This window comes from Astatotilapia calliptera, chromosome 12 (genome assembly GCF_964374335.1).
Source record: "Astatotilapia calliptera chromosome 12, fAstCal68.1, whole genome shotgun sequence".
Classification (NCBI taxonomy): domain Eukaryota; kingdom Metazoa; phylum Chordata; class Actinopteri; order Cichliformes; family Cichlidae; genus Astatotilapia; species Astatotilapia calliptera.
The window spans coordinates 21,371,339-21,395,810 of NC_137433.1; the positions used below are offsets into that span (position 1 = coordinate 21,371,339).

The following is a 24,472-nucleotide window of genomic DNA, read 5'->3' on the forward strand; positions in this document are numbered from 1 at the left end:
TCTGCCTTGGTACCTTCATTCTCTCTTTAGTGCCAACTATTGACACAACAAGAACCAGTTGGATCCTGGAGCAGATGGTGAAGATAAAGAGGCCGCTGCTACTGGTTGGAGAGTCTGGCACTTCCAAGACTGCCACTATTCATAACTTTCTGAAGAATATTAATGCAGAAACAAGTGTAAGTTGTACATCTTACTGTACACACAGTATGTACATATATTTCTTTGTCATATGGGTTTAAATGTCTTTCTTTCTGTTCCCAGAGTACTCTTGTCATCAACTTCTCCTCCAGAACAACATCATTGGATCTGCAGAGAAACCTCGAAGCCAATGTGGAGAAAAGGACTAAAGAGACCTATGGACCTCCCATGGGGAAGAGACTCCTGATCTTTATGGATGACATGAATATGCCAAAGGTACCTGTTTTAAGTAGTCTTTTATTCTTTAAAGTGCGATAGTGCTTACATGTTTGAAATGACTGTAATACACTTGTGCAGGTGGATAACTATGGCACACAGCAGCCTATTGCGCTTCTAAAGCTGCTTTTGGATCGAGGAGGCATATATGACAGAGGAAAGGAGCTTAACTTCAAAATCCTCAAGGATCTTGGCTTTATTGCTGCCATGGGAATGGCAGGAGGTGGGCGAAACGAGGTGGATCCTCGCTTCATCTCACTCTTCAGTGTCTTTAGCGTCCCCTTCCCTACAATGGAGTCCCTCCACCTTATCTACGGTTCTATTTTAAAAGGCCACACCAGAGTGAGTACCTCTTTCACATATAAATCAAAACATATTGAAATCTCAACCATCTGCATCACTTTAATTCTCCAATTTGTACGTGATAAAACATTTTAGCTGTTTGAGGACACCATACAGAAAGTTTGTGATCAGGTCACGTCCTGCACACTGGAGCTCTACAACACCATCATCAAAGATATGCCACCCACTCCCTCCAAATTCCACTACATCTTCAACCTGAGAGACCTGTCAAGAGTGTACAATGGACTCACCCTCACCAAACCGGACAGGTCTAATCTAGCATATTCACTCTTGTGACAGACTGACAGAGGTCTGTGATCCTAAATGTCTTTCCTTTCTCTGACTTACAGGTTTTTGACTGTAGCCCAGTTTGTACGTGTGTGGAGAAATGAGTGCTTGAGAATCTTCCATGACAGACTCATTGATGAAACTGACAAAGCTTTGGTAATATTTACTAATAATATTAGCAGATGTTTAATGTGAATTCTCCTTTTTAATGACTAAAGGCAAAACTGTCTTTCTCCTGTCTTCCTCCACTAACCCCCAACGGGTCGTGGCAGACCTCTCCATGAGACTGGTTCTGCTTGAGGTTTCTTCCTGTTAAAAGGGAGTTTTTTCCTTCCAACTGTTGCAAAAACACTTGCTCAAAATGGATCATGGATATTATTGTTGGGTTTTCCTCTGTTTTCTTTGTGTTATTGTAGGATCTTTAGCTTACACTATATAGCGCCTTGAGGCAGCTTTTGTTGTGATTTTGCACTATATAAATAAAATTTGTTAAACTGAATTTAATTAAAAAGGCAAATACTAAGTGGGTAATTGGTTCCATGTTGGATGTAACAATAAGACTCAAAATCTACTGATAGATACTGATACTGAAGATGTGTGTTTTTTTCCCCAAGGTCCAAAGGCACATAAACAACATGACTGAGGAGCATTTTAAGTCAGACATGGAGGCAGTTATGAGAGACCCAATTCTTTTTGGAGACTATAGGACAGCCCTCAGTGATACTGAACCAAGGGTGTATGAGGACATACAAGACTATGATGCTTCAAAAGCCCTGTTTCAGGTAAAGTTATTACCTTAACCCAAGTGGTCATATGGTTAGATTGATTTGTTTATTTGTATGTTTGTTATCAGAGTTACTCCAAAAGTATAAATGAGTTTGCGTGAACATTTTAGCAGAGGTGTGGCTTGGGCCAGGAGATATTTCTGTAAGGATTGTCTGCTAATGTGAGCTAGGACAATATTTAGTTTTCACGTTGTATCTTATACATACCAGGTTAAACAAATCTTGATGTTTTCAAGAAAATATTACAAACTATTCTGGGGGAAAATGTTCATCTTGGTGGAGGTGTGGGGTCTCAGACAGAAAAGTGAAGTAATACTGCCGGTTTGATTCACTGGGATGAGCAGCCAACCACATGCTGCATGGTGGAGAGTGGCTGGCCCGTGTTCAAGTCTGAACTGTGGCCATTTGCTGCATTTCTCTTTCTCTCTCCCTCCACTTTCCTGTAGCTCTTCTCTGTAACTGTCTTATAAAGTCAACAAAATAAAATAATGTAAGAGTATGTTTTGGCATTTGTTATAGTTGTTATACTCCTTTAACAGATCACTGTGTTATGTAATTCTGCAGGAAATCTTAGAGGAATACAATGAGAGCAAATCGAGGATGAACCTAGTGCTCTTTGACGATGCTCTGGAACATCTGACCCGGGTTCACCGCATCATCCGTATTGATCGCGGCCATGCTCTGCTTGTTGGTGTGGGGGGCTCTGGCAAGCAGTCCCTTACCAAGCTGGCTGCCTTTGCTGCTGGCTGTGAGGTGGTAAAATTCATGATTGGTGTGGCGAAGGGCAAATGACTGTCACTAACAAGTGTCATATACACTAAAATTACATTTTAAGCAATGCAAATGAATTTTACTAACATGTCTTGGGATGTGAAAGCTGCAATCTTGTAACTGTAAGGCTACTACATGAGGGCTTTCAATGTTAAGCAGTGCTAAACCTTCTTCACAAATACATTTCCAGCTTTAGATTTTTGGATCTGCTTTCCCCAGGTATTTGAGATAACGCTGAGCAGAGGATACAGTGAGTCTAACCTCCGTGAAGACCTAAAAACTCTGTACTTGAAGCTTGGCATTGAGAATAAGAAGACCGTGTTTCTTTTTACTGATGCTCACGTTGCTGAGGAAGGCTTCTTGGAGCTCATTAACAACATGCTTACCTCAGGTTGGATATGACTATAATCTCCTGACCTCCTCACTCTCTATTTATCTCTCTTAAAAGCTACAGCTGCAGTGCTCTCACCATGCACTCTATTTATAGGCATTGTTCCTGCATTGTTTCCCGATGATGAGAAAGAATCCATTCTCAACCAGCTTCGAGACGAAGCTCTTACAATGGGATCAGATCCCTCTAAAGACAGTGTGTGGCAGTACTTTGTCAACAAGAGTGCCAACAATCTACACATTGTTTTAGGCATGTCTCCAGTGGGAGATACCCTGAGGACACGCTGCAGGAACTTCCCAGGTGAAATATTTGGTCAGGCTTCAATTGACTTAATATAGTTTATAAATTAGTTTTATTAACCCGACGTACTTCTTATTTCTCCCAGGACTGATGAACAACACTGTAATAGATTGGTTCCTTCCATGGCCTCCGCAGGCATTACTTGCAGTAGCTCAGTCTTTTCTTGGTGTGTAATTAAACTTACTTCTATTATATGTATTTGTCGTGGAAAATGTTTATTTTAAAACAGGTGTTTCAGTAAGACAGTTGAAATGTTATATTATTATTGTCCTTCCACAGGTGAAAGTCCGATGATACCAGATGCACACTCTGCAGCTGTTATAGATCATGTATGCATGGTCCACGGCTCTGTGGATCACTACAGCAAGCTATTTCAGCAAAAACTCAGACGCTGCAACCATGTAACTCCAAAGAACTACTTGGACTTTATTAACACCTATTCCAAACTCTTAGAGGAAAAAGACCAATTTATTCTCGGTGAGGGAATGAAACCTGTTGTAAATGCAGGGTTTCTGTTGGAGTTAGTGTGCATTAGAGACCGTTAATGTGTCTTCTTCTGTTCTAGCTCAGTGCAAGCATCTGGAGGGAGGTTTGGATAAACTGAAGGAAGCCAGTGAACAGCTGGCTGAACTGAACGTCAAGCTGGCAGATCAGAAAGTTGTCCTGGCTGAAAAGTCCACGGCATGTGAAGCCCTGCTGGATGAGATTGCCACCAACACAACAGTAGGTTAGTAAACACTTGCCTGCCGTATGGCCTTCATTAATACAGTATCCTGTAGTCTTCAAATGGAAATTAAGTGCAGTTAGTTCAAACCACTTATCAATAACTTTCTTTTCTAGCTGAGGAAAAAAAGGTTCTGGCAGAAGACAAAGCTAAAGAGATTGAGGAGCAAAATAAAGTCATAGCTGTTGAGAAGAAAGAAGCTGAGAGTTCCTTAGCTGAAGCTCTGCCAGCATTAGAGGCCGCACGTAATGCCCTGCAAGACCTGGAAAAATCTGATGTAACAGAGATCCGGTAAACTGTGCTCCTTATGAAGAACATTCTTTTCATTCTGTTGTAGAAATACATTACATGTAAATTACATTTGGCTCTTGGATAACATAAACCCTGAAAAGGAATACTGGACAGTGCAGAGCGGTTCATTTTCAAGAGACCTTAATGAGTCGTCATTGATGCACAGCCATTGCTTATCATGACAATTAAGTCCTCTTTTAATCAGTGTTTTCCCTTTATCGGCTTTTTCCTGTTGGTCCAATGTGAAGATCATTTGCCAAGCCACCCAAACAGGTGCAGGTGGTTTGCGAGTGCATCCTGGTGTTGCGTGGCAACAAAGAAATCAGTTGGCAGTCAGCAAAAGGGATGATGTCAGAAGCGAACTTCCTGCGCTCCCTGATGGAGATGGATTGTGATGCGATCACTAACAACCAGGTCAGGACAGTCAAGGGTAAGTTGAATTTACGTTGAGTACAAAAGTAAAAACAAGTAATGGTGCTAGTATACTGTGCAAGAGAGTGCTAATTGAATTTGACAGATGCTCCACTTTTTGTTTTCTTCTCTTTCTGGCTAGGCTATCTAAAGAACCTCCACACAAGCTTTGAGGAAATGCAGGCCATCAGTAAGGCCGGCTCAGGAATGCTCAAGTTTGTCGAGGCAATCGTGGGTTACTGTGATGTTGCCAGGGAGATAAAACCCAAAAGAGAAAAGGTTATTAAGTTTATTAAATCGCCATTGACTTTTCCTGTTTTGGACGAAACACAGCTTAAACTGATGTATTGCCTTCTTATTTTCAGGTGGCTCGCCTAGAGAGGAACTTCTTTCAGAGTAAGCGGGAGCTGGAGTGCATTCAGAATGAGCTCAACAACATCCAGAAAGAATTGCAGACTCTTAGTAAGAAATACCAAGCTGCTATTTGCGAGAAGCAGCAGTTGCAGGAGGAGGCTGAGGTGATGGAGAGGAGACTGATAGCTGCTGACAAACTCATCTCTGGGCTGAGCTCTGAGAATGAACGGTGAGGTTGAAAAACATGCAGCACTTACTAACCAACCCTTTAACAGGTTGATTTTTAATTTTAAACCCCCTGTTTTTTCTTTTTCCCCCCTGTCTCTACCAATTATTTTTCACCCCTTCTACATACTCCCAACTTAGGTGGACAAATGATTTGGAGGGATTGAAGCAGCGGCGTGTGCGTCTCTTGGGTGACTGTTTGCTTGCTGCTGCATTTCTGAGCTATGAAGGGGCATTCAGCTGGGACTTCAGGAATGAGATGGTATACCAAAAGTGGGTTAAAGATGTGCAGGAGAGAGGCATCCCCTTGAGCCAGCCTTTCAAAGTAGAAAACCTTCTTACTGATGAGGTCGAAATCAGCAGGTGAAGTTGTTGCGTAACTTGCTAATAAATGCTGTACAATCTGACTTTTCTCTATCAAATAATGACAATTAGTATGCTAATTAATGGCCTAACTATGTGTCTACCCTGTGTTAGATGGGGCTCAGAGGGTTTGCCTCCAGATGAATTGTCCGTGCAGAACGGGATTCTCACAACCAGAGGGAGTCGATTTCCCATGTGTATTGACCCCCAGCAACAAGCCCTCAACTGGATTAAGAAGAAGGAAGAAAACAATAACCTCAAGGTACGGAAAGATTTAATGCTCATTGATGTTCTGGGATGACTGCTTTATGCAGCCTCCCATTACTGACAGCCCCTGTATCATCAGATTCGACAAACAGAGGTTTATGACTTGCAGACCTGAAAGTGTGATCATCAATTTTGTCCCAGGTCTCATCTTTCAATGATCCTGACTTCCTGAAACAACTAGAGATGGCCATCAAGTACGGGTTCCCATTCCTTTTCCAAGATGTGGATGAATACATCGACCCAGTGATTGACAATGTCCTGGAGAAGAATGTGAAAGGAGCAGAGGGAAGACAGGTCATCATGTTGGGTGACAAAGAGGTCGACTACGATCCCAATTTTAAACTCTACCTCAACACTAATTTAGCTAACCCTAAATACTCTCCATCTGTGTTTGGAAAAGCCATGGTCATTAACTATACTGGTAAGATGTTTTTGCGTACTGGTCAGATTTCATCTGTATCCTTAAACCACAGGGTCTAAATTGTATGTTTGCTTCTTCCCCATCTTTTTGCATCTTTTTACGTACAGTGACCCTTAAGGGTCTGGAAGACCAGCTGTTGAGTGTTATCATGGGGTTTGAGAAGAAGGAGCTAGAGGAGCAGCGAGAATGTTTAATCCAAGAGACAAGTAACAACAAGAAGCTGCTTAAAAACCTCGGAGACACCTTGCTCAGAGAGTTGGCCACATCTACAGGCAACATGTTGGACAACACAGAGCTCATTGAAACACTGGAAAAGACGAAGCTGAAAGCCAGTGAGGTTGGTATTGGCTTATGCATAAAGAGTAAAAGTTGTGGCGGAATATTATTTAACTGAAGTCACAAATCCCAGTTTGTTTGTTTCTTCATGTTTGACATTGTGATCATCAGGTATTTGAGAAACTAAAGTTGGCTGAGAAGACGTCCAAGGACATTGATAAACTTAGAGATGGCTACCGTCCTGCAGCCAAGCGTGGCGCTATCCTGTTCTTCGTGCTGACAGAAATGGCTGTGGTGAACAGCATGTACCAGTACTCACTTGCCTCCTACCTAGAAGTGTTTGACTTTTCACTGCGGAAATCAGTGCCAGACCCCTCCCTTCCCAACAGACTAAAGAACATCATGAACACTTTGACACACAGCGTTTATAACTATGGCTGCACAGGTAAAATATTTAAGGTGGAATAATAGTGAACCATGTGAGGGGCAGGAAAAAAGTCTGTTTTTAAAGGAATTTATAATTATTTTGTAGATTTTATAACCCTAACTGAGTTCTTATCCCCAGGATTGTTTGAGAGCCACAAGTTGCTCTTTTCTTTTAACATGACCATCAAGATCGAGCAGGCAGAAGGGAGGGTACCTCAGGAGGAGTTGGAGTTCTTTATAAAAGGTGAGCTATTCAGAGAAGTACAATATAGTACATACAATAGTGATCAACTGTGCACACGAAAACACAATGTTCAAAGCACATTTCCATCTCGTGTATAAAGGTAATCTATCCCTGGAAAAAAGCCAGCGCAAAAAGCCGTGTGATTGGCTTGCCGATCAGGGCTGGGAAGACATTGTGAAACTTGCAGAGCTCTTTCCCGAACAGTTCAGCTCTCTGCCTGATGACATCGAGAAACATCCCACTGAATGGCAATCTGTAAGTGGCCACAGGGACAGAACTCACTACAGCCATACCTCTGAATCAACTGTGAGTGTAACTCACACTCTTTTTCTCTTCAGTGGTACGACTTGGATGGACCAGAACAGGCTCCGTTTCCCATGAAATACAAGGGGAACCTGTCTGCCTTTCAGAAGCTGCTGTTGCTGCGCTGCTTCCGGGTTGATAGAGTCTATAGAGCTGTCACTGACTATATCACTGTTATCATGGGAGAGAGGTGAAACTTTTTGTACTGTAATTTTTCATTTTTTGACTATCCTTACTCAGAGGGAAGTAGACTGAAAAACAACAAAATCATTTATATCAAATCAGTATTTGGTGTGAACTCTTCACCCATAAAAATACCAGCTTTTACAATTTTGTTTAGTTGTTTAAGGTACCTGGCAGGTAGTTTTTCTTTTAACTCCTACGAGAACAGATTTTTAGGAAAGCTCAGTGCAGGGTGACACTTTGTACTTCTTGTTTCCCTGGATGGATGTCTGAGATCGCTGCAGAGTTTTAGTCACACATGTCTTTGATAACACATGGCTAAGAATCTAAAGAGCTGCGGTAAAGTTGCTAAAACTTTTGCACAGATCGTGTCATTGTGTATACAGTATATACAGTCTGTACATATAATCCACTCCTGTGAACAAAGTATAGATGACTGTGTGAATATTGAAACATTCTGCGCTTACAGATGTTTCTTATTGTATTTCTGCTCAGATATGTTCAACCCCCTGTGATCAGCTTTGATGCAATTTATGATCAGAGCACACCTTTCTCCCCCATTGTCTTCATCTTGAGCCCTGGCTCTGACCCAGCCGGTGACCTCATGAAACTAGCAGCCAGATCAGGCTTTGGAGGCAAGTTCAAGTTCCTTGCAATGGGCCAAGGCCAAGAGAAGGTACTCAATACTTTTTTTCCTATATCACGGCATATCTATATGAATATATGGATTACCAAGTAATCACATTGAATAACATTAAAAAGGGATGAAGTTGAACATAATTGTTTTCTGTACCCGGGGTAAAGGTGGCACTAGATTTATTGGAGAAGGCAGCCTCTCGAGGTCAGTGGCTGATGCTACAGAACTGCCATCTGCTGGTAAAGTGGCTGAAGGAACTGGAAAAGGCCTTAGAGAGAATCACCAAGCCCAACCCTAACTTCCGCTTATGGATCACCACCAACCCCATTAAAGATTTTCCCATTGGCATACTTCAGAAATCTCTAAAGGTGAAACACACATTCTCTTTACCTTCAGTAAAGACTTTTTGTAGATGTTTGTAAGTGGAAGGACTTCCTCACATTGGTGCTGTATTTGAATGGTTTTAACTGGGAATATGACATAACTCCATTTCCAGTAAAGTCAGGTGATAAAACAGTTACACATTCCCTTTACATGTCAACTATCTTTTATAGAAATTGATGTTTCATGGCAGATGAGACTGCATTAAGAACCTATTAACATGTTAATAGTAGAATATTTCTATTGTACTGGAAAAAGAAGTCTTAAAGGACTGCTTCTAGGAAGCAGAGATGCTTCAGAAGTAACAGATGGTATGACAGTATTCCTTCATTGTTGTGTGCAGGTAGTGACAGAGCCCCCCAACGGCCTCAAGCTTAACATGAGAGCCACATACTCTAAAATCTCCCATGAGGCCTTGACCACATGCCCGCACCCTGCGTTCTCCAGCCTGGTGTTTGTTCTTGCCTTCTTCCATGCTGTGGTGCAAGAGAGACGGAAATATGGAAAAATTGGCTGGAATGTCCCATACGACTTCAGCGAGTCTGACTTTTCTGTAAGTTGCACATTAGTCTAAGATTATTTTGAAAGTATGTTTACACTACCGGTCAAATGTTTTAGAACACCCCAATTTTTCCATTTTCTTTAATTGAAAATTATGCAGTTTAATGTCTCATTGAACTCTGATATAAAAGAATAGTACAAATAAGGAACTGGAGTTAAAAAAGAAATCATGGAATTAATTTATAGACAATAATGTATTCTAAACTTTTGACTCATCTAAGTCTCCACCTTTGGCAGATATAGCAGCTGAACACACATTTCTTTCTACAATAGAAATCAAATATTCTTCAGAAAGTTCTCCCCATATCTGTTGCAGAAGTTGATGCAGAACAACTTTAAATTGTTAACCCATTTTATGTTCCCTGAAAAAGGCCTTTTTGTATAATTCTAAAATGTACATTATTTTTCAAATTTTAGTCACCTTACCTTTTTTTTTTTTTTTTTACCTCTGGCAGTTCACCACTTACCTTTGTACCATTTCAAGCTATTCATTGGACTTGAATGACTTGAATTGCAATAAATAACTGGAAGAACTAGGTTGCTCTAAAACCTTTGACCGGTATATTTTAAATTAGTTTATGAGTGGTATAATATTTGCTGTATTTCACTTTTCAGTAGTTTAAACATAGTATCTGTGCTCTGACAGGTGTGTATGGAGATCCTGAACACCTATCTGACAAAAGCTCATGACCAAGGAGACATCAATATACCCTGGGGAAGTCTTAAATATCTTACTGGGGAGGTTAGTGGGGGTGAATTCGTTTATATTGTACATTTGAATAGTGTGCATCTGTTATACTACTACATGCTGTAAGTTTGGTGTAATTTATAATGTTTTGTCAGGTAATGTATGGCGGCCGAGCAATAGATAGCTTTGACCGCAGGATCTTGACTGTCTACATGGATGAGTACTTTGGAGACTTCCTCTTCTACACTTTCCGGCAGTTCCACTTCTTCAGAAACAAAGATGTAGATTACAAAATCCCTCCAACTGGACCAAAAAATGTCTATGTTGGTCAGCAGTTGTTTTCTTATTTCTCAAATTCTCTCACTCATAAAAAGGGGAGGGGGGAAGTTTTCTGTCATCATTTAATGCTTTATGCTGTTAATGTGCTACAGATGAGATTGAAGCCATGCCACTGGCAAACACACCAGAGGTTATGGGTCTCCATTCCAACGCGGAGATAGGATACTACACAAATGCAGTTAAGGAGATGTGGACTCACCTGATAGACCTTCAACCTCAGACAGGTATGATTTCGCATCTTTCAGCTCATCCCTTGAAGTAATATATCCTGTTTTTCAGAAGTAGAAGCATTTATTTATTTCCATATGCTTTCTTCTTAGTGGCTGATAAATACTCTCTCATATCTCAGGTGAATCTGGTGGACACATCAGCAGGGATGAGTACATCAGCCAGGTGGCCCAGGACATTCAGAACAAGCTCCCGCAGTTATTCGACATGGATGTGATCCGGAAAAAGTTTGGCATGGACATTTCTCCGACCTCGGTGGTTCTCCTTCAGGAACTAGAGCGCTTTAACAAACTGGTGGTCCGCATGCAGCTCTCTCTGGCTGAGCTGCAGAGGGTGAGATGGAGGGGCTGAAGACCCAAGATGCTCAGTAAATTAATCTGCAGGTGTTGTATACTTGTGCTTTGCTCCGATTGGGATTTGTTTCGATTCTCCTGTGTGCTGTAGGCCTTGGCTGGTGAGGTGGGGATGAGCAGCGAGTTGGACGAGGTCGCTCGATCCCTTTTTAATGGTCACATTCCGGTCATTTGGAAGAAGCTGGCACCTGACACTCTTAAGTCTCTTGGTAACTGGATGTCCCATTTCAAGAGGCGATATGAGCAGTATAACTGTTGGGTAAGGATGACCCCATTTAATTTTTTTTTTAAAATAATTTTTCTACCATAACATTTTACAGTTAACAAATGACTTGTGCTTTGAATATACTTTCAAGTTGGTGTATTTTGTGCTCACCAGGTGAATGAGGGCGAGCCAAAGGTTATGTGGCTATCAGGATTACATATCCCTGAATCTTACCTCACTGCTCTGGTCCAAGCTGCGTGCAGGAAAAATGGGTGGCCTCTGGATCTCTCAACACTGTACTCAGAAGTTACCCATCACCAGAGTGAGGATGAAGTCGCCGAAAGACCCAGACAGGGTAATAATCAGAGCTCATCACTTGCAGCATGAGCAGCGAGTAGTTGTAAAGACTGACAGTCTCATTCCCTGCAGGTTGCTTTCTGTCCGGCCTGTATCTGGAAGGAGCCGACTGGGACATAGAGAAGTGCTGCTTAGTGAAGAGTAAACCAAAAGTTTTGATCGTTGAACTGCCCATCCTCAGAGTCGTCCCCATAGAGACGCGCCGCCTCAGGCTACAGGTGTGGACAGCAAGCACAACAGAACTCCACACTAATTTATAGCTCATTATTGAATGCATCTATTTAATGATATTTTTGTGTGTTTTGCACCTCAGAATACGCTGCGGACACCTGTCTACACCACTTCGTTGCGGAGGAATGCAATGGGTGTGGGCTTGGTGTTTGAGGCAGACCTGTTCACCACCATGCACCTTTCTCATTGGGTGCTCCAGGGAGTCTGCTTGTGCCTCAACACTGACTAAAGACAACTGTCAACGCCACTGAGCTGATTACTTGTAGCATAGTCAGCTGAAAATGTTAGTTAACGATAGCAATGTCTGCTTCCTGCTTCATGTAGAAAAATACTTAAACATAGCCTGTGTAATACATTTTATTTTATTGTTGTTTTATAACTTTAATTATTTGCCTCACTAGATGGCAGCACATAACAGAGGCAGTAGCTTCAGGCTGATCAACATCTCTAGGGATTTGTCTTTGAAGCTACGGTTGACTAATCTGCTGAAATGTTAAGGCTGTGAATGAATAAATAAATGGTTTTTACTTGTGTCGTGTAGGCTCAGAATCCCATTCGTGCTCTTAGAGGTCAGCAGATGAAAAATATTTCTGCTGATTTTGTAAAAAAAAAAAAAAAAATCATAAACTGCTGCGTGCAGTGGAAACTTTAACAGTAACCAGAGGCAACCACAAGCAACTTTTTAGCTTTTCTCTGCAGTATAGGTAATGGGACATGTTTTATTACATCGTGCAAAGAGAAGATCCTGCACAGCACTGAGTAATCGAGGCTGCTGATGTGAGCATGCCAGCTCAGGTGAAGTAACCTCTAAAAACTCAGACGGTCCTAGAGGATGTGGAGCTGGTGCAGCAGTGACGTTGCAGGTGCAGAAATAAAACTTGCAACAGTTTGGAGCCATAACTCACGCAGTATACATCGTGAAGCCCCAGGTATGAGAGTGGAGCTGTAATCATAGTAAGACTAAATTGCTTTGACTGAAGTCTTTATAAGCCAAACAACCAGCAGCATGAAATTGTTTTAGTTTCTTTAGTCTCTTCCCTGAAAAGTCCCAACCTGGTACACGATTACAATGTTTGTCATTACCATATTCTGCAGCCTAAAAGGATCTCTCTAAATGACAGAGGGGCAAAGGTTGAACAGGCCCCATTCTCACCTTCAACCGACACAAAAAGAGGGAAAATCAGGACATGTTTATGACCAAACACTGGGTGGGGGCAGGAGCAATTGTGTTTCCCTTTTTGAAAAGAGGGAATGAATGTTGTGTTGTGTTGTTTAATGAACCTTTACATCACTGGATGGAACTTTAGTAAAAGCAGACCTAAGCAAACAATGGGCAATCTGGCTGTTTAACTTTGTACAATAAAGGGGAGGGAAATCATAAAAGTAAGAGTAACAACAGAAAAAGAAAAAAAAAAGAAACCCAGCTTGCTTCCTTAGAGGTCAAAATTATTTTCAGCTGCTCATGACTGCAGGGATTTACATTAACCCTAAACTGCTCTAGTTCCTGCTTGGCACCATTGTTTGCCCCGAGTGGCCTCGTAAAAGCGCCAAGGGTGCCCAGGAACAAATCCCCTCCCATGTGTGGTGATTGGGAGCAGGTGGGCTCATTAAGAGCCAGTAAAGTCAATGCACTGTTTTCCCCATTCTCCCTGTGGCATGGTGAGGAACAGGAATTAATCCCAGTCCTCTTCTGTGACTGTGAAAGTGTTAACATTATCTTTCAGTAGTTAAGAACTTAGCACAAAACTTTAGTAGACTGTATTAACAGGTTAGATAAGCACATTTTGCTGCCTGCAGCATCTTTTGCAGCTGGCCAGACTTAAGCCCAAGGGCTGCAATCACCACAGTCACAGACATATACAACTCATGTCCTAGTTTTTGGTTGCAGTGCCAGGTGTTTACTTTGGAGAAGGACCACAGATCTGTGGCTACTGGCTGTCCCAGATGCAATGGGCAGTGGGAAATGACACTAACCTCAGTTTTCTCTAACCACTGGGTACTGATGGCTTTGACAGACTACACCTGCTGAAAACAACTGAGGGGCAAACACAGACAGACAGACAGACAGACAGACAGACAGACAGACAGACAGATAGATAGATAGATAGATAGATAGATAGATAGATAGATAGATGTTGTTGATGATGTTATAAATAGGTTAAACTAACTGCGTTATATTTTAAATAAAGAAAGATGGTTGCATAGTATTCAAAATGTTCAAAAAAAGGTTTATAACAGATGTGATTAGCCTTAGCTGGGGGTTTAAACTCGTCATATCCAGTATTATCAAAACTTTTCGTTTCTTTTCTTTAAACATTCCGTTTTATTTGGTTTAAATGGGGGCCTAACTCTCACTAGCACCGCGCCTGTGATTTCAGAGGAGCCTTGAGAATCAGCAGCCCATAATTCATTTAGTGCAAACAGTACAATGCGTTAAGTGCCGTCGCTTTGTCCTCTGTGAGAAGTTGAAACGGGGCAGGGTAAAAAGAGACCCAGCAGGCTGTGCTTTTAAAAGACCGGAGGAGACTATAAAACTGGTTTCATACCCGCTGCTGTAAAGGATCGGCACGATATGAGCGCAGACAGACGGAGGTAGGCAGAGCACACTCAGGGAAGGGAGGACAGCACGCATTTCACACTCAGAGCATTCATGGTTCATTTTTATAAAGTCGGATCTCTGTCACAGACAAGCGTGGGTTTATGGGCTAGTTCACACTCAGCTCTATTACACATACATCGGGGTTTTTTTTGTGTGTGTTTTCTACTTTAGTGAAAAGGATGAGCGTCTTCTCCAGTAGACCTGGCGCAGTTTGACACGTTTCCCGAGCTGGAGTCACTAAGCGGTCTGTTTTCCAAGCGGGGCCTCATTAAAACAGTTCTGCTCTTACTTTTGATGCCACGGAAATGGGATCGCACCAACGAGAGAGCGTGTCCGCGCTTTGCAGGAAAAGTTTGCTTTGGACAGTGCTGATACTCTGGCTGAGCACGCTGGTTAACGGGACCTGGAAGACGGGACTTTACAAAACCTATTCAGTCGGGACGCAGCTGAACAGAGACCAGACAGCAGCCACCCACAGCTCAGTCTACCAGAAAAGGTGAGGAAAGTACGCACAGCTGTCATATTGCACACAGAATACTTATATTAAGTTTTGTTTTCTATCTTGCTGCCACTGCATGCCTCCACGGATGTACTCCCATCTCCATCCATCTACCGGGCGCTATTGTCTTCCTGACAGTTGGTTTCCCTTTTCCTGTGCTGGCAGGCAGCATGTTTTTACTCTGCTGAGTCCCATCCACACTCTTGTCCCAGCTCACACACCTCTGCTGCCCCTGTGGCGTGTTATATGCTCTCTATCCATACAGCGCCTTTAGCCTCACACACAAAGCCCGCTCTTTTCAGCATCCCAAGGATGAAGATTTCAAAAAAAGAGTGTTAAACCCTAAGTTTAAGGAGTGATTGATTATTTGTATCTCTATAATAAAGCGTGAAAACGTTTATCTTAAAGGATCACTGAATGAAAAGGGGGATAATAAGGCTTCAGAAAATGATGGATCATTCTGTGTAAGGGCAATCGAGTTGACAAGGGTGTTGAAAGAGAGTCACCAGACTAAACACGAAGGCAGGAGGGCTAACCGGCTCTGCTTTCCTCCTGGACAGAGCCAAGTTTAGTTGGAGACTAGCCACTGATTAATGATGAGAGGACGTTTCCCCATCTTGCAAATATTTATGCTGTCAGCTTGTGTGTGTGGGCTGAACGTGGCTGGAGGCTGAAATCCCTTCTCTCTGATGAGGTCTTTTGGGTGTGTTCAGGTGGTTTTCAGCGCCCCTTCGGTCACTCCACTGCCTCACTTCTCTGCTCAGCTCCCCCTGCCACTCAGAGCCAGAGGTTTGTGGACATGTTTGCTAAACACAAGCAGCTGGGACTCCAGCGCAATCTGAGCTTGTTTTGGGGGAAAAAAAGCAGAGGGGGATGAGTTTACAGTCAGTTTGCTGCTGTTAGTGTAAGTGGCCGTGCAGGAAAGGCAGGACTGAAAGAGGGAAAGCTGCTGTTGGTGTGAGTCAACCACCTTGTTCAGAGGTCACCGGGTTTGCAGTGACATGAGAGGAGCTGAAAGTCTCAGTCCACCTGCTGGCTGGCTGGCCTGATCGGTGAAAGCAGCAGTTTATTGGGTGTCAACAAACAGTAACAGCGGCAGTGTGATTTCAGAGATCAACCTCGGCGATGAAAGCAACCTGTCATTAGGGTTCAGGTGCTTAAAAGGAAACGCATATGACTGTTAGTGCACTGGGAAAGGGAAACCTTCACTAATACCAGCACTGTCTTCACACAGTGATTAGCACAATCAAAGGGGATTAACATCTTGTGGGTATTTTCTTTGCTGGTGCAGTCACTCTGTGAAAGAGCTGATAAAGCATTCCTTCACCATCTCTCTTAATGACTGCATAGCTCAGTAAACTGTGGGGTCACTGAGGGAGATGCTTCTTTAGTCCCTGTCTCGCCCAGTTCTTTATCCTCCCTCGGAGGACTTGTCATGGTCTGACAGGCAGTCTGAGCCCTGTGGCAGTCCTCATTCCTCGTCCATCTTGACCATATCCATGTTCACTTTAAGCATGGGAATGAAGACAACTGAGATTCCAGGATCTGCACGGCTTCAAGCAGAATGGCTGTGAAACTTCAAATGATGTGTATGCACAGGGAACCATTATTTGGATGGATGTCAAGAGGCAGTCACCAATTGTTCAGCTCCAATAATATCCACTGGCCGTTGATTACATTACTCAATTGAATTTGTTGCCTTTTTCTGTATTACATCACTGTCTTATCTTCTGTTTTTGGACGTGTCACTGGACAAAATATGAGATTCTTAAGACAGGATCTTGAACTCTTTTCTTCACGATTTACAGATTTTCATGTGTAATATCAGTCTTAAAACAAAGAATTAATTGTGGCAGCTCATCCTCCACAATGAGAAAAAAAATTGTTGGATTCCTGCTTATCAGATTGAATATTTGCTCATTTCTGTGGTTGTAGTCTGAGTTGCTTCAGTTTTTGGACAAAACAAGACATTGATGTCATAACTTTTAGCCGATTTTGTTTCCCGATGTCTTAGAGATTTGATACTTAGTATGAGCCTAATACCAGACCCCATATTGCATCCTGTGCACTGCAGGTGAGCAGTCCATAAAGTCAGCATCTCATTCACGGTCAGTGGAGCAGCTCAGCTCGACATGATGGTCCATTCACACTGAGCAGTCAGGATTCGTGGCGCTGTAGGTGTGATATGAGTGAATCCTTCATTTGAGTGGAATTCCTCTTTCACTTCCAGGTTCAAACACTTGAAGATGCCACAGACTGAAAACTCACAGGTGTCTGCACCTGAAAGCTCAAAGGAGACAAAGATAGATGAGAGTTTTCCTTGTTTATTCCATGCTGCTGTAAGGAGTCACTTAGCCCTGACCTTTAAGGCCTCGCTTCGGTGCTTTGATGCTCGTCACTGTCCGCTGCGCATGGAAAGCCCACGGCAGCTTTGAACCTGCAATATAATACCCCAGCAGCCGTAATGCTCTGAATTAATGTATAACAATTGTTCAAATACAAACTTAATACAACCTGTTTCTTTTGTTTGTCATTGAACCTGCAGGCCATGACTCTAGAGCTGCAAAGTTTTTTTTAATTTCACCTCGACTTGTTCTTGCTGTTTTCCTCTTTGTCGTTGGTTGTGGTGCCATATTTATCTTATGTCTCCTCTCAATCCCACGGGAGCCACACTGCTTCATAATTGCCATCTCTGTCCCCACCGGAAGCTTCCTTGGATGACCTCTGCGATAAGTTGACCTTTGTCTCCTCTTTTCTCGTCTCCTTCCCGTCCTCTCCTTTGTCTGGCTATTTGCCACATCTGTCTTTTGTCCTTTGTTCTGCTCGAGTATTTTCCCACAGATAGAAATCCAGAGGAATTCCTTTTGCATTTCAAACATATCTCCGAGCGTTCAGGCCGGCTCCTACGATACGTGAATGAATGGGCGGAGGAAAGGGAGTTACTGTGGTGTTTTTAATCAGAGTCCCATCAGCGTTTTGCCCACATCAGCCTACTTGTCTGTTCACACGGCTTAACCCCTACCTTCTTCATCCCGGTGCAGTGTGCTGAAGTAGGCGAACCGCCTCACTAGTGTGAACACGGGAAAATGTGGTCTGCATAGCGTAAAAGGTGAATAGAGGGCACATGCGGTAACGACAGCGCAGCATATAAGCGAGTTCACAAGCTTTCTGTCAGCATTTGCATACATTTAAGGATTCAGCACTTTTTTTGTTCCCCTCCAATATTTTACTGTCTTGGCGTCGGCAGCGTCGAGGAACAGATGGGCCAAAGCTGTGATTTCTCTTAACGGTTGGCTGTGGCTACATGTGACTGTGAGACATGGTTGATGATTTATTTAGCTTGGGCCCAGCATTCAGAGTGTGCCATGTGTGCTTAGAGACCTGATACTCACTGAGGGCCTGCTTGGTGTTTTTGCCAATGAAACAGCATGGTGCTGGTGGGTTTCACACTTCATAGAACAAGGGTGCCTCCAGTAAGAGGAAGGTGTTGACTACAAAGCATTTGAGATTGAAAGACTAAATGCACTTAGAGCCTGCGTCCCTCATATGCATAGATAATAACACAGTTATTGTTAGGCCTCCCCAAATCTGCTTGCTGTAGTGGAAGTGTTTGTCTTGCTGCATCGCACTTATTATATATTATATGAATCGGCTGCTTTTGTTCTTTCACTCATTTAAGGAAGAAGGGTCAGCATTTCCTCCTCGGTAATTGCATAAGAGCAATGCAAAGAGACAGGGAGACCATAAAATCCAGCGCCCCCTTCCCTCCTCGTACCCCCTGGTGAGACTCTTGTCCGTTCCCAGGTGAAGCCTCTTCTCGGCCTGGGAAACTCAGATGTTTATCTGTCGGGTCTGGCAGATAAGTGGTGGGGAGGAGTTGGGTTTACTACCCCCTCATCCCCTCCCCCTTCCTCCCAGCTCTACCTGACCACAGCTTCTTCAGTGTCTGAAATTTTCCACCAGTGATTAGAGCAATTTTTTCTGGACCAGGGAAAGCAATCATAGGGTAATCATATAGATCCACCGTCATTCTAGTAGATGTATGGCTGATGGATACGCAATGATACACGAAAGGTGGGCCTGTGTTTGAATAACATGTGGCGGAAGAATTCCTTTCCCCGCTTTACTTATGATTAATTCAAATAATGTCTTACGTTTTGCTGCGTTCCTTTGCTTTTTCCAGTAAATAATACAAAATCCTTTCAGTCTGCAGGCTTAAATACTTGCTAAATGAATGGAAACAATCAAGATCGCTCAATAATAAAAGAGACGTTGTCATGTGATAAGGGAAAGTCGCTGCAGCTGTAGACAAACATTTATCAGCGGTGCTCCCGCGCTCTGGCTCAGGTATGTGTGTGTGGCCACCACGACATGTGGGAACGGTTAATGGGAGCCGGTTCAGGGCTGCTTCGCATCCTCTCCCTTTGGCGGTTTTTCTTTAGTGTAAACTGTCTCTCGTGCACACAAACATATGGTCTCCCATATTGACAAACAGACTTTGGTGGGAACACCCACCCACTCTTGCACACGTTGGCAGCAGAACAAAAAAAGTGTAGTTTCATGAGCTCCCTTCCTATGCATCTATTGATAATGTTGTAAACACAGGCTGTAGTAATTGTTTCCGTGCTCCTCTTACAGCCACATGAAGGTAATGAGGATGTCTGTACACATCATTCTTAATAAAACCATTCTGATAATGTGGTCGCTCATCAGCCCGAGAGCGTCTCTTCACATTAAAGCCAACAGTTGTGTGTTTTTTCCTGTTCTGATATGTAGCAGAGAGAGAAGAAAGCTAAAGGCTTTCTCTAAAATGTTTCTCATAGCGCCTGTGCTATCAAGAACAGATCTGCTCCCTTTAAAAGGGACACTGAGCTCTCGGTGAGGATTAAGCTAAACCAATTAGCTCACAGTCTCTTCAGATAAATCGCACTTCCTTTAATTTTAAGCAGTCTCACTGAGACATTGATAAAATTTCGCATTTTGCTTCTGGAGGTCGAACTCGTCTGAATGTAATAGCTGCGGAGCGTTCTCATCCTCACTATCAGATCTCAACCTCTGACCTTAGCATCGTCGATATCTCATCGCAGGCTCTCCTCAATGAATTATGAAGGCCTTCCATTAAAGGGAGTGAACTCATGACCCAGCATTAACCCATGCTTAAATACCTTCATCTTTGTATGAGACTTTGTCTTCGTCTTTATCCCCTCCTGAGGGACTTTCGCTCCTCCAAGGTCCCATACAAATGCATGTGTACTGATAGAGGAGAGACCCCTGTGCAAATATAACCCAGTCCTGCAAACTCTGTGGCTGATTAAAACCGAGTGAACACGGTGAGGAAGTTCCCAAACAAAGGAGTTGAGGGGGGGCTGGAAGGACAGAATGAAAACCCGCGGGGAGACCTCAGTGTTTTTAGTGTGACAGCACTTGTTTGAAGGTGTTTTGGAAATTCGTTCTCCTGTGTTTAGTTTAAGAATCAGACTTTTTACTGAGTCTAAAAATAACAAACTGTTGAAATCCTGCTGTTGTTTTATTCTACATTTCTGACTCTGTTTCTTTCGGCAGGAACTGGTGTCCTCATACGGTCACTAAGACTGTGACCTGCCAGGTGCAGAATGGGACAATCCTCCAGCGGGTGTACCGGACATGCCCCTGGCCACAGGGATGTGCAGGAGGCAGGTGAGAAGGCAGAGGCATCTTACCAGTACTGCTACTGTTTCACAATGCTTTTACGAAACCTTTAAAAAACCAAAAATTTTTTAGCACCGTATGATCTGAACTAGGTAGAAAAACTCTCATCATGAAATGTATTCAAGACGTGCAAGTTTCTGCTCAAAAATGTTCCAGTTCCCTGGAATATAAACACTTTGGAAAAACATAGAGTGGGTCTCATGGCTCTTTAGTGAGCTACATGTTTACAACTTTAAAAAGAAGAAAACAGTTGCCTGCTATCAAAGCAGAAAGCTTGGTGTAATGTGTAATTTTCTGTTTTTTAATTATACTGGGATTAAAATAGCAGAATAGTTGTTGTTTGAATGCTGTTTGAATCACTTAGAGGATTAGCTTTAAAACTTGTTACTGGAGCTAATGCTCTATTAAAAATCATATTAAGTTCAATCATATTAGCATACATAGCATATATATATATATATATATATATATATATATATATATATATATATATATATATATATATATATATATATATATATATATATATATAGCTAGCAGTGGTATTCATATAGCTCTCCTATAATTAGCATAGTTCAGGATGCCACGCTGCTGCTCCATATGCTGTCTTTTAATTGAGATAAACCTAAAAGCTTTTATATAATCTGACACTTACTGATGGGACACATTGCCTAGAAATTTCTTTTTATCATTTAATTGAGACTGTGCGAATACAAAGACTGAAAACCTCACGATAATATCTAACCTTACCAGAGAGAGGAGATTTCCTTTCATTTTCCTTTAAAAATGTTATGTGTGTGTGCGCGCACGCGTGTGTGTGTGTGTGCCCATGTGCGTAACGGCTTTTGATTTTGTGTTTATTGTTCAGCTACAAGACCGTGGTCAGACCTTCCTATAAAGTGGTGTACCGCACTGTGACTTCCCTGGAGTGGAAATGCTGCCCGGGATTCAGCGGTGCTGCTTGTGAAGAAGGTGAGTGAAGACAGAGGACGCAGACACACTTCAGTTATACAACAGCTGACGGAAATGAATCGAACAGAATCGCCATCTTGCACTGAAAAATGATCGCAAGTTTGACTCGTGTCAGTAGCCCCCCCCCCTCTTTATGAGTCTTTGACTCGTCACCATTCACGTCCCTCTGGTTTGCATCGCCGTCTTAAAGCCTGCATTTCCAATATGCTTGTATGAGTGATTTCCATTAGGCTTACATAAGGCTACTTCTGTTCTTTGAATGAAATTAAGAAATAAGATCCCCCAGCATCCCACCACTTTATTAATCACTTTTTATGTCTTCATTCCAAGAGTCACAGCACCAGTAAGGCTTCCTTCTTTACTGCGACTTTGAATTTTATTTTGCTGATTGAACTGAGTTTTTTATCCTCAAAAGAGCTATGCAAGTGCCGTTTACATTTTTAGACCACGGTAGCTGCCCACACACACACACACACACACACACACACACACACACACACACACACACACACACACACACACACACACACACACTCCTAGTTCATAATGACTTCCCCTGGCACCCGTCCTCAGGTTTCTGCAGTCCGGGGAGAAGGGTGGAGTGGTCTTTTTATGCTGGGAGCCAGGACTTGAATGGGTGTAACATAAATTAGTGGACCGTGCAGCACAAAGGGTTAATGCGATGGCCTTTTGTAGTGCCGAAAATAGAGGCTGTTTTTCTCTCTTATACTTTGAGACAAAAAAGGAGAATTTCTACCTGAAACTCAGTGAACAGAAAAAATTATTTTTTTCAGACTGATTATGGTAAACACTTGATCTTGTCCAATAAAGTGGGTTTAAAATAATCTGTTTAATTTATTTACTCAGTAAATGGCTAGTATTCCCACTTGAAGTAATTTGGTGATCACAGTATGCAACAGTGTTGTAATGCATTACAGTTCCTCCATTCAGAAGTCAGAAAACAACACACTTGACCTCAGTTCAGATGGGAAACAAAGCAGTGGCAGTCTTCTTTTGAGGAGCATAGATTAGTAAAAGAACATCGCGATGGTAAACGGCCGGCTCTAGTTTATGTTTTTCTCATTAGGAGAGGAATTTGTGCAGATATGGGGTATAAGCGGGCTGTAATGTTACTTTATTAATTACATGACAATAACTGTGTAATATAATGTTGAAGTAATTTAAGAAGTAGGCAGAAAATTATTTTCTACAGGGAGTTAATAGGTAATGCATTTGTTGTAGTAACTGTAGTAACTAATGACTGCTCCCAGGTGCTTTCAGACCTCCAAGTGGCCTCTAGTCTGCTGTAGTGTGGCTTCGACTGCTTGCTTGCACTTGCACACACCATCCCACCTTGGATATCACACTTGTTTCACACCCTCCCTACTGTCAAAGTCAAAAAACACATTCACAGTCAGACAACGCAGACTTTACCCAACAAAGGCAGAGGAACACACAGTGAAACGGGGAGGAAATTATCCAATTAAGTTGTTGCTGGAGGAGATTCCCCTCCGGTTGTCATGGCAGTAGGGGGCTGTCGAGCCGACGGGGATGTCGGGATTAGCCACTTATCTGAGCCTCGTTCCGGGTGGCTCAGATCACAGGCGGCGCTGAGTGGAAGTGACAGGTCCCATTCACAGGGCCTTTACTCTCCGGCACCATGGATCCTATCCAGGGCCACCAGTGCTTTGTTCTGCTCTTGCCGCGTGAGCAGAACCCCTTGCCAGCACAGAACCTGATACCCCGCTGCCGTCTGCCTCGTCCGCCCGCTCTAAGGAGAAATGCAAGCCTGCCACACGGGCAAAGCTGGTGACCGGATTGTGCTTAAAGCTGTTGCCACAGTGTTGCCAAGTGAAGTTAAAGCTGCACTAATAATTCAGTAGGTGCACGGTTCAAATCCAGGCTGTTAATACCTGCGTGCGGCTGTTTCCAGATGGCTGTGAGCACTTTTTAACTTTTAGTTGGACTGAGTTGAAAGACTCAGGCTTTAAAAAAACAACTCTAAACAAACATACTACTTTTGATCTTATTTGAGTCGCATAAAGAGCAACCAGGATGTATATACCTTTAAGGATCACTTTTGGAATTTTATTATTTGCTATACATCACTCTTACTCCTCTGCTTGTCTGCTTTTCACAGACTGTGGAAAATGTGTGTGATCCGCTCATTTACTGCCCTGCTTTTAACCTGCTTTTCCCACCAGGCCACCCCAAAAAGCCTCTAGCCATGTCTGACTCCCAAGGACGGTCTGCATTTCTGCAGATCTCAACAATGTCCAAAGCAAAAAGACTCTGGGGCTGGGGCTACGTTTAGGTTGAGATGCAGGAAAGTACAAAAAACACTGATAGGAATGTGACCGATATGATTGTGCTTTAAATAGGGATGAGAGAGTTGTTTTCTCTTGTGTTCCTCTGTTCTCACCCCTTGGCCTGCCAGCTGATAGGTCAACATGTATAAATCAACGGCTTGGTCCGTAGTGAAGATAACGAATTAAGTTTTGGGCTTTGCGTGTTCAAATCTACAGGCGCAAATAAATGAGAGTTCATTAAGGGAAGAGATCATGCATGCTGTCATCGAGTCATAAGCAGGCTTATGAGGATTTTTGGCATGTCGCATTAGGAGGCTCCAAAAGCAAAGCATTACATCACACCCATACGGACACACAAACGTACCCCATCAGAGTCCAGGCAGGGTAAGATAACACTGCATTAGACAGGCACCTTTCACATTTGCTGTCTTTTTCTTCCTTCCACACCCCAACCTCAGGACTTGGCTTGAATACCGGTCCAATGGTGTAATTACTGGGTCCTAATTGTTTTCTGTGAGGTTTGGGAGATATTGTCTTACTTCTTGGTCTGGAACACAATGGTCTTTATCTCTGATTGAGTCTGAGAAAGAAAAAAGAAAAAGAAGACTAAGTATTTACAGATGTAGGCACTTTCATAGGCTGCCAG

The 24,472-nt window shown here is 42.7% G+C and overlaps 2 protein-coding genes across 5 annotated transcripts in view; both read left to right on the forward strand.

Moving 5' to 3' along the window:
* dnah10 (dynein axonemal heavy chain 10) overlaps positions 1-12,290 on the forward strand; it is a 31,224-nt gene extending 18,934 nt beyond the window's left edge. The window contains exons 44-78 of the mRNA XM_080308690.1: positions 31-176; positions 262-414; positions 496-756; positions 853-1,025; positions 1,107-1,200; positions 1,659-1,826; positions 2,394-2,582; positions 2,820-2,991; positions 3,088-3,291; positions 3,377-3,457; positions 3,571-3,768; positions 3,857-4,018; positions 4,132-4,306; positions 4,555-4,736; positions 4,860-4,996; positions 5,083-5,300; positions 5,438-5,659; positions 5,774-5,921; positions 6,068-6,347; positions 6,455-6,684; positions 6,795-7,068; positions 7,189-7,293; positions 7,394-7,548; positions 7,632-7,786; positions 8,275-8,455; positions 8,584-8,784; positions 9,141-9,350; positions 10,005-10,100; positions 10,202-10,373; positions 10,478-10,609; positions 10,735-10,946; positions 11,058-11,225; positions 11,346-11,526; positions 11,601-11,746; positions 11,842-12,290. Coding sequence (XP_080164816.1) covers positions 31-176; positions 262-414; positions 496-756; positions 853-1,025; positions 1,107-1,200; positions 1,659-1,826; positions 2,394-2,582; positions 2,820-2,991; positions 3,088-3,291; positions 3,377-3,457; positions 3,571-3,768; positions 3,857-4,018; positions 4,132-4,306; positions 4,555-4,736; positions 4,860-4,996; positions 5,083-5,300; positions 5,438-5,659; positions 5,774-5,921; positions 6,068-6,347; positions 6,455-6,684; positions 6,795-7,068; positions 7,189-7,293; positions 7,394-7,548; positions 7,632-7,786; positions 8,275-8,455; positions 8,584-8,784; positions 9,141-9,350; positions 10,005-10,100; positions 10,202-10,373; positions 10,478-10,609; positions 10,735-10,946; positions 11,058-11,225; positions 11,346-11,526; positions 11,601-11,746; positions 11,842-11,988 — 6,128 coding nt within the window. The 3' untranslated portion in view covers positions 11,989-12,290. The remainder of the gene's footprint in view (positions 1-30; positions 177-261; positions 415-495; positions 757-852; positions 1,026-1,106; positions 1,201-1,658; positions 1,827-2,393; positions 2,583-2,819; positions 2,992-3,087; positions 3,292-3,376; positions 3,458-3,570; positions 3,769-3,856; positions 4,019-4,131; positions 4,307-4,554; positions 4,737-4,859; positions 4,997-5,082; positions 5,301-5,437; positions 5,660-5,773; positions 5,922-6,067; positions 6,348-6,454; positions 6,685-6,794; positions 7,069-7,188; positions 7,294-7,393; positions 7,549-7,631; positions 7,787-8,274; positions 8,456-8,583; positions 8,785-9,140; positions 9,351-10,004; positions 10,101-10,201; positions 10,374-10,477; positions 10,610-10,734; positions 10,947-11,057; positions 11,226-11,345; positions 11,527-11,600; positions 11,747-11,841) is intronic.
* A 1,451-nt stretch (positions 12,291-13,741) lies between these two features.
* The window catches only part of emid1 (EMI domain containing 1), a 56,545-nt gene continuing 45,814 nt past the window's right edge, over positions 13,742-24,472 (forward strand). For 3 of the 4 annotated variants that reach the window (XM_080308687.1, XM_080308685.1, XM_080308688.1), the window contains exons 1-4: positions 13,742-14,351; positions 14,530-14,854; positions 20,420-20,533; positions 21,414-21,517. In XM_080308687.1, coding sequence (XP_080164813.1) covers positions 14,664-14,854; positions 20,420-20,533; positions 21,414-21,517 — 409 coding nt within the window. In that variant the 5' untranslated portion in view covers positions 13,742-14,351; positions 14,530-14,663. The other variant, XM_026186371.2, reaches the window with a different exon arrangement.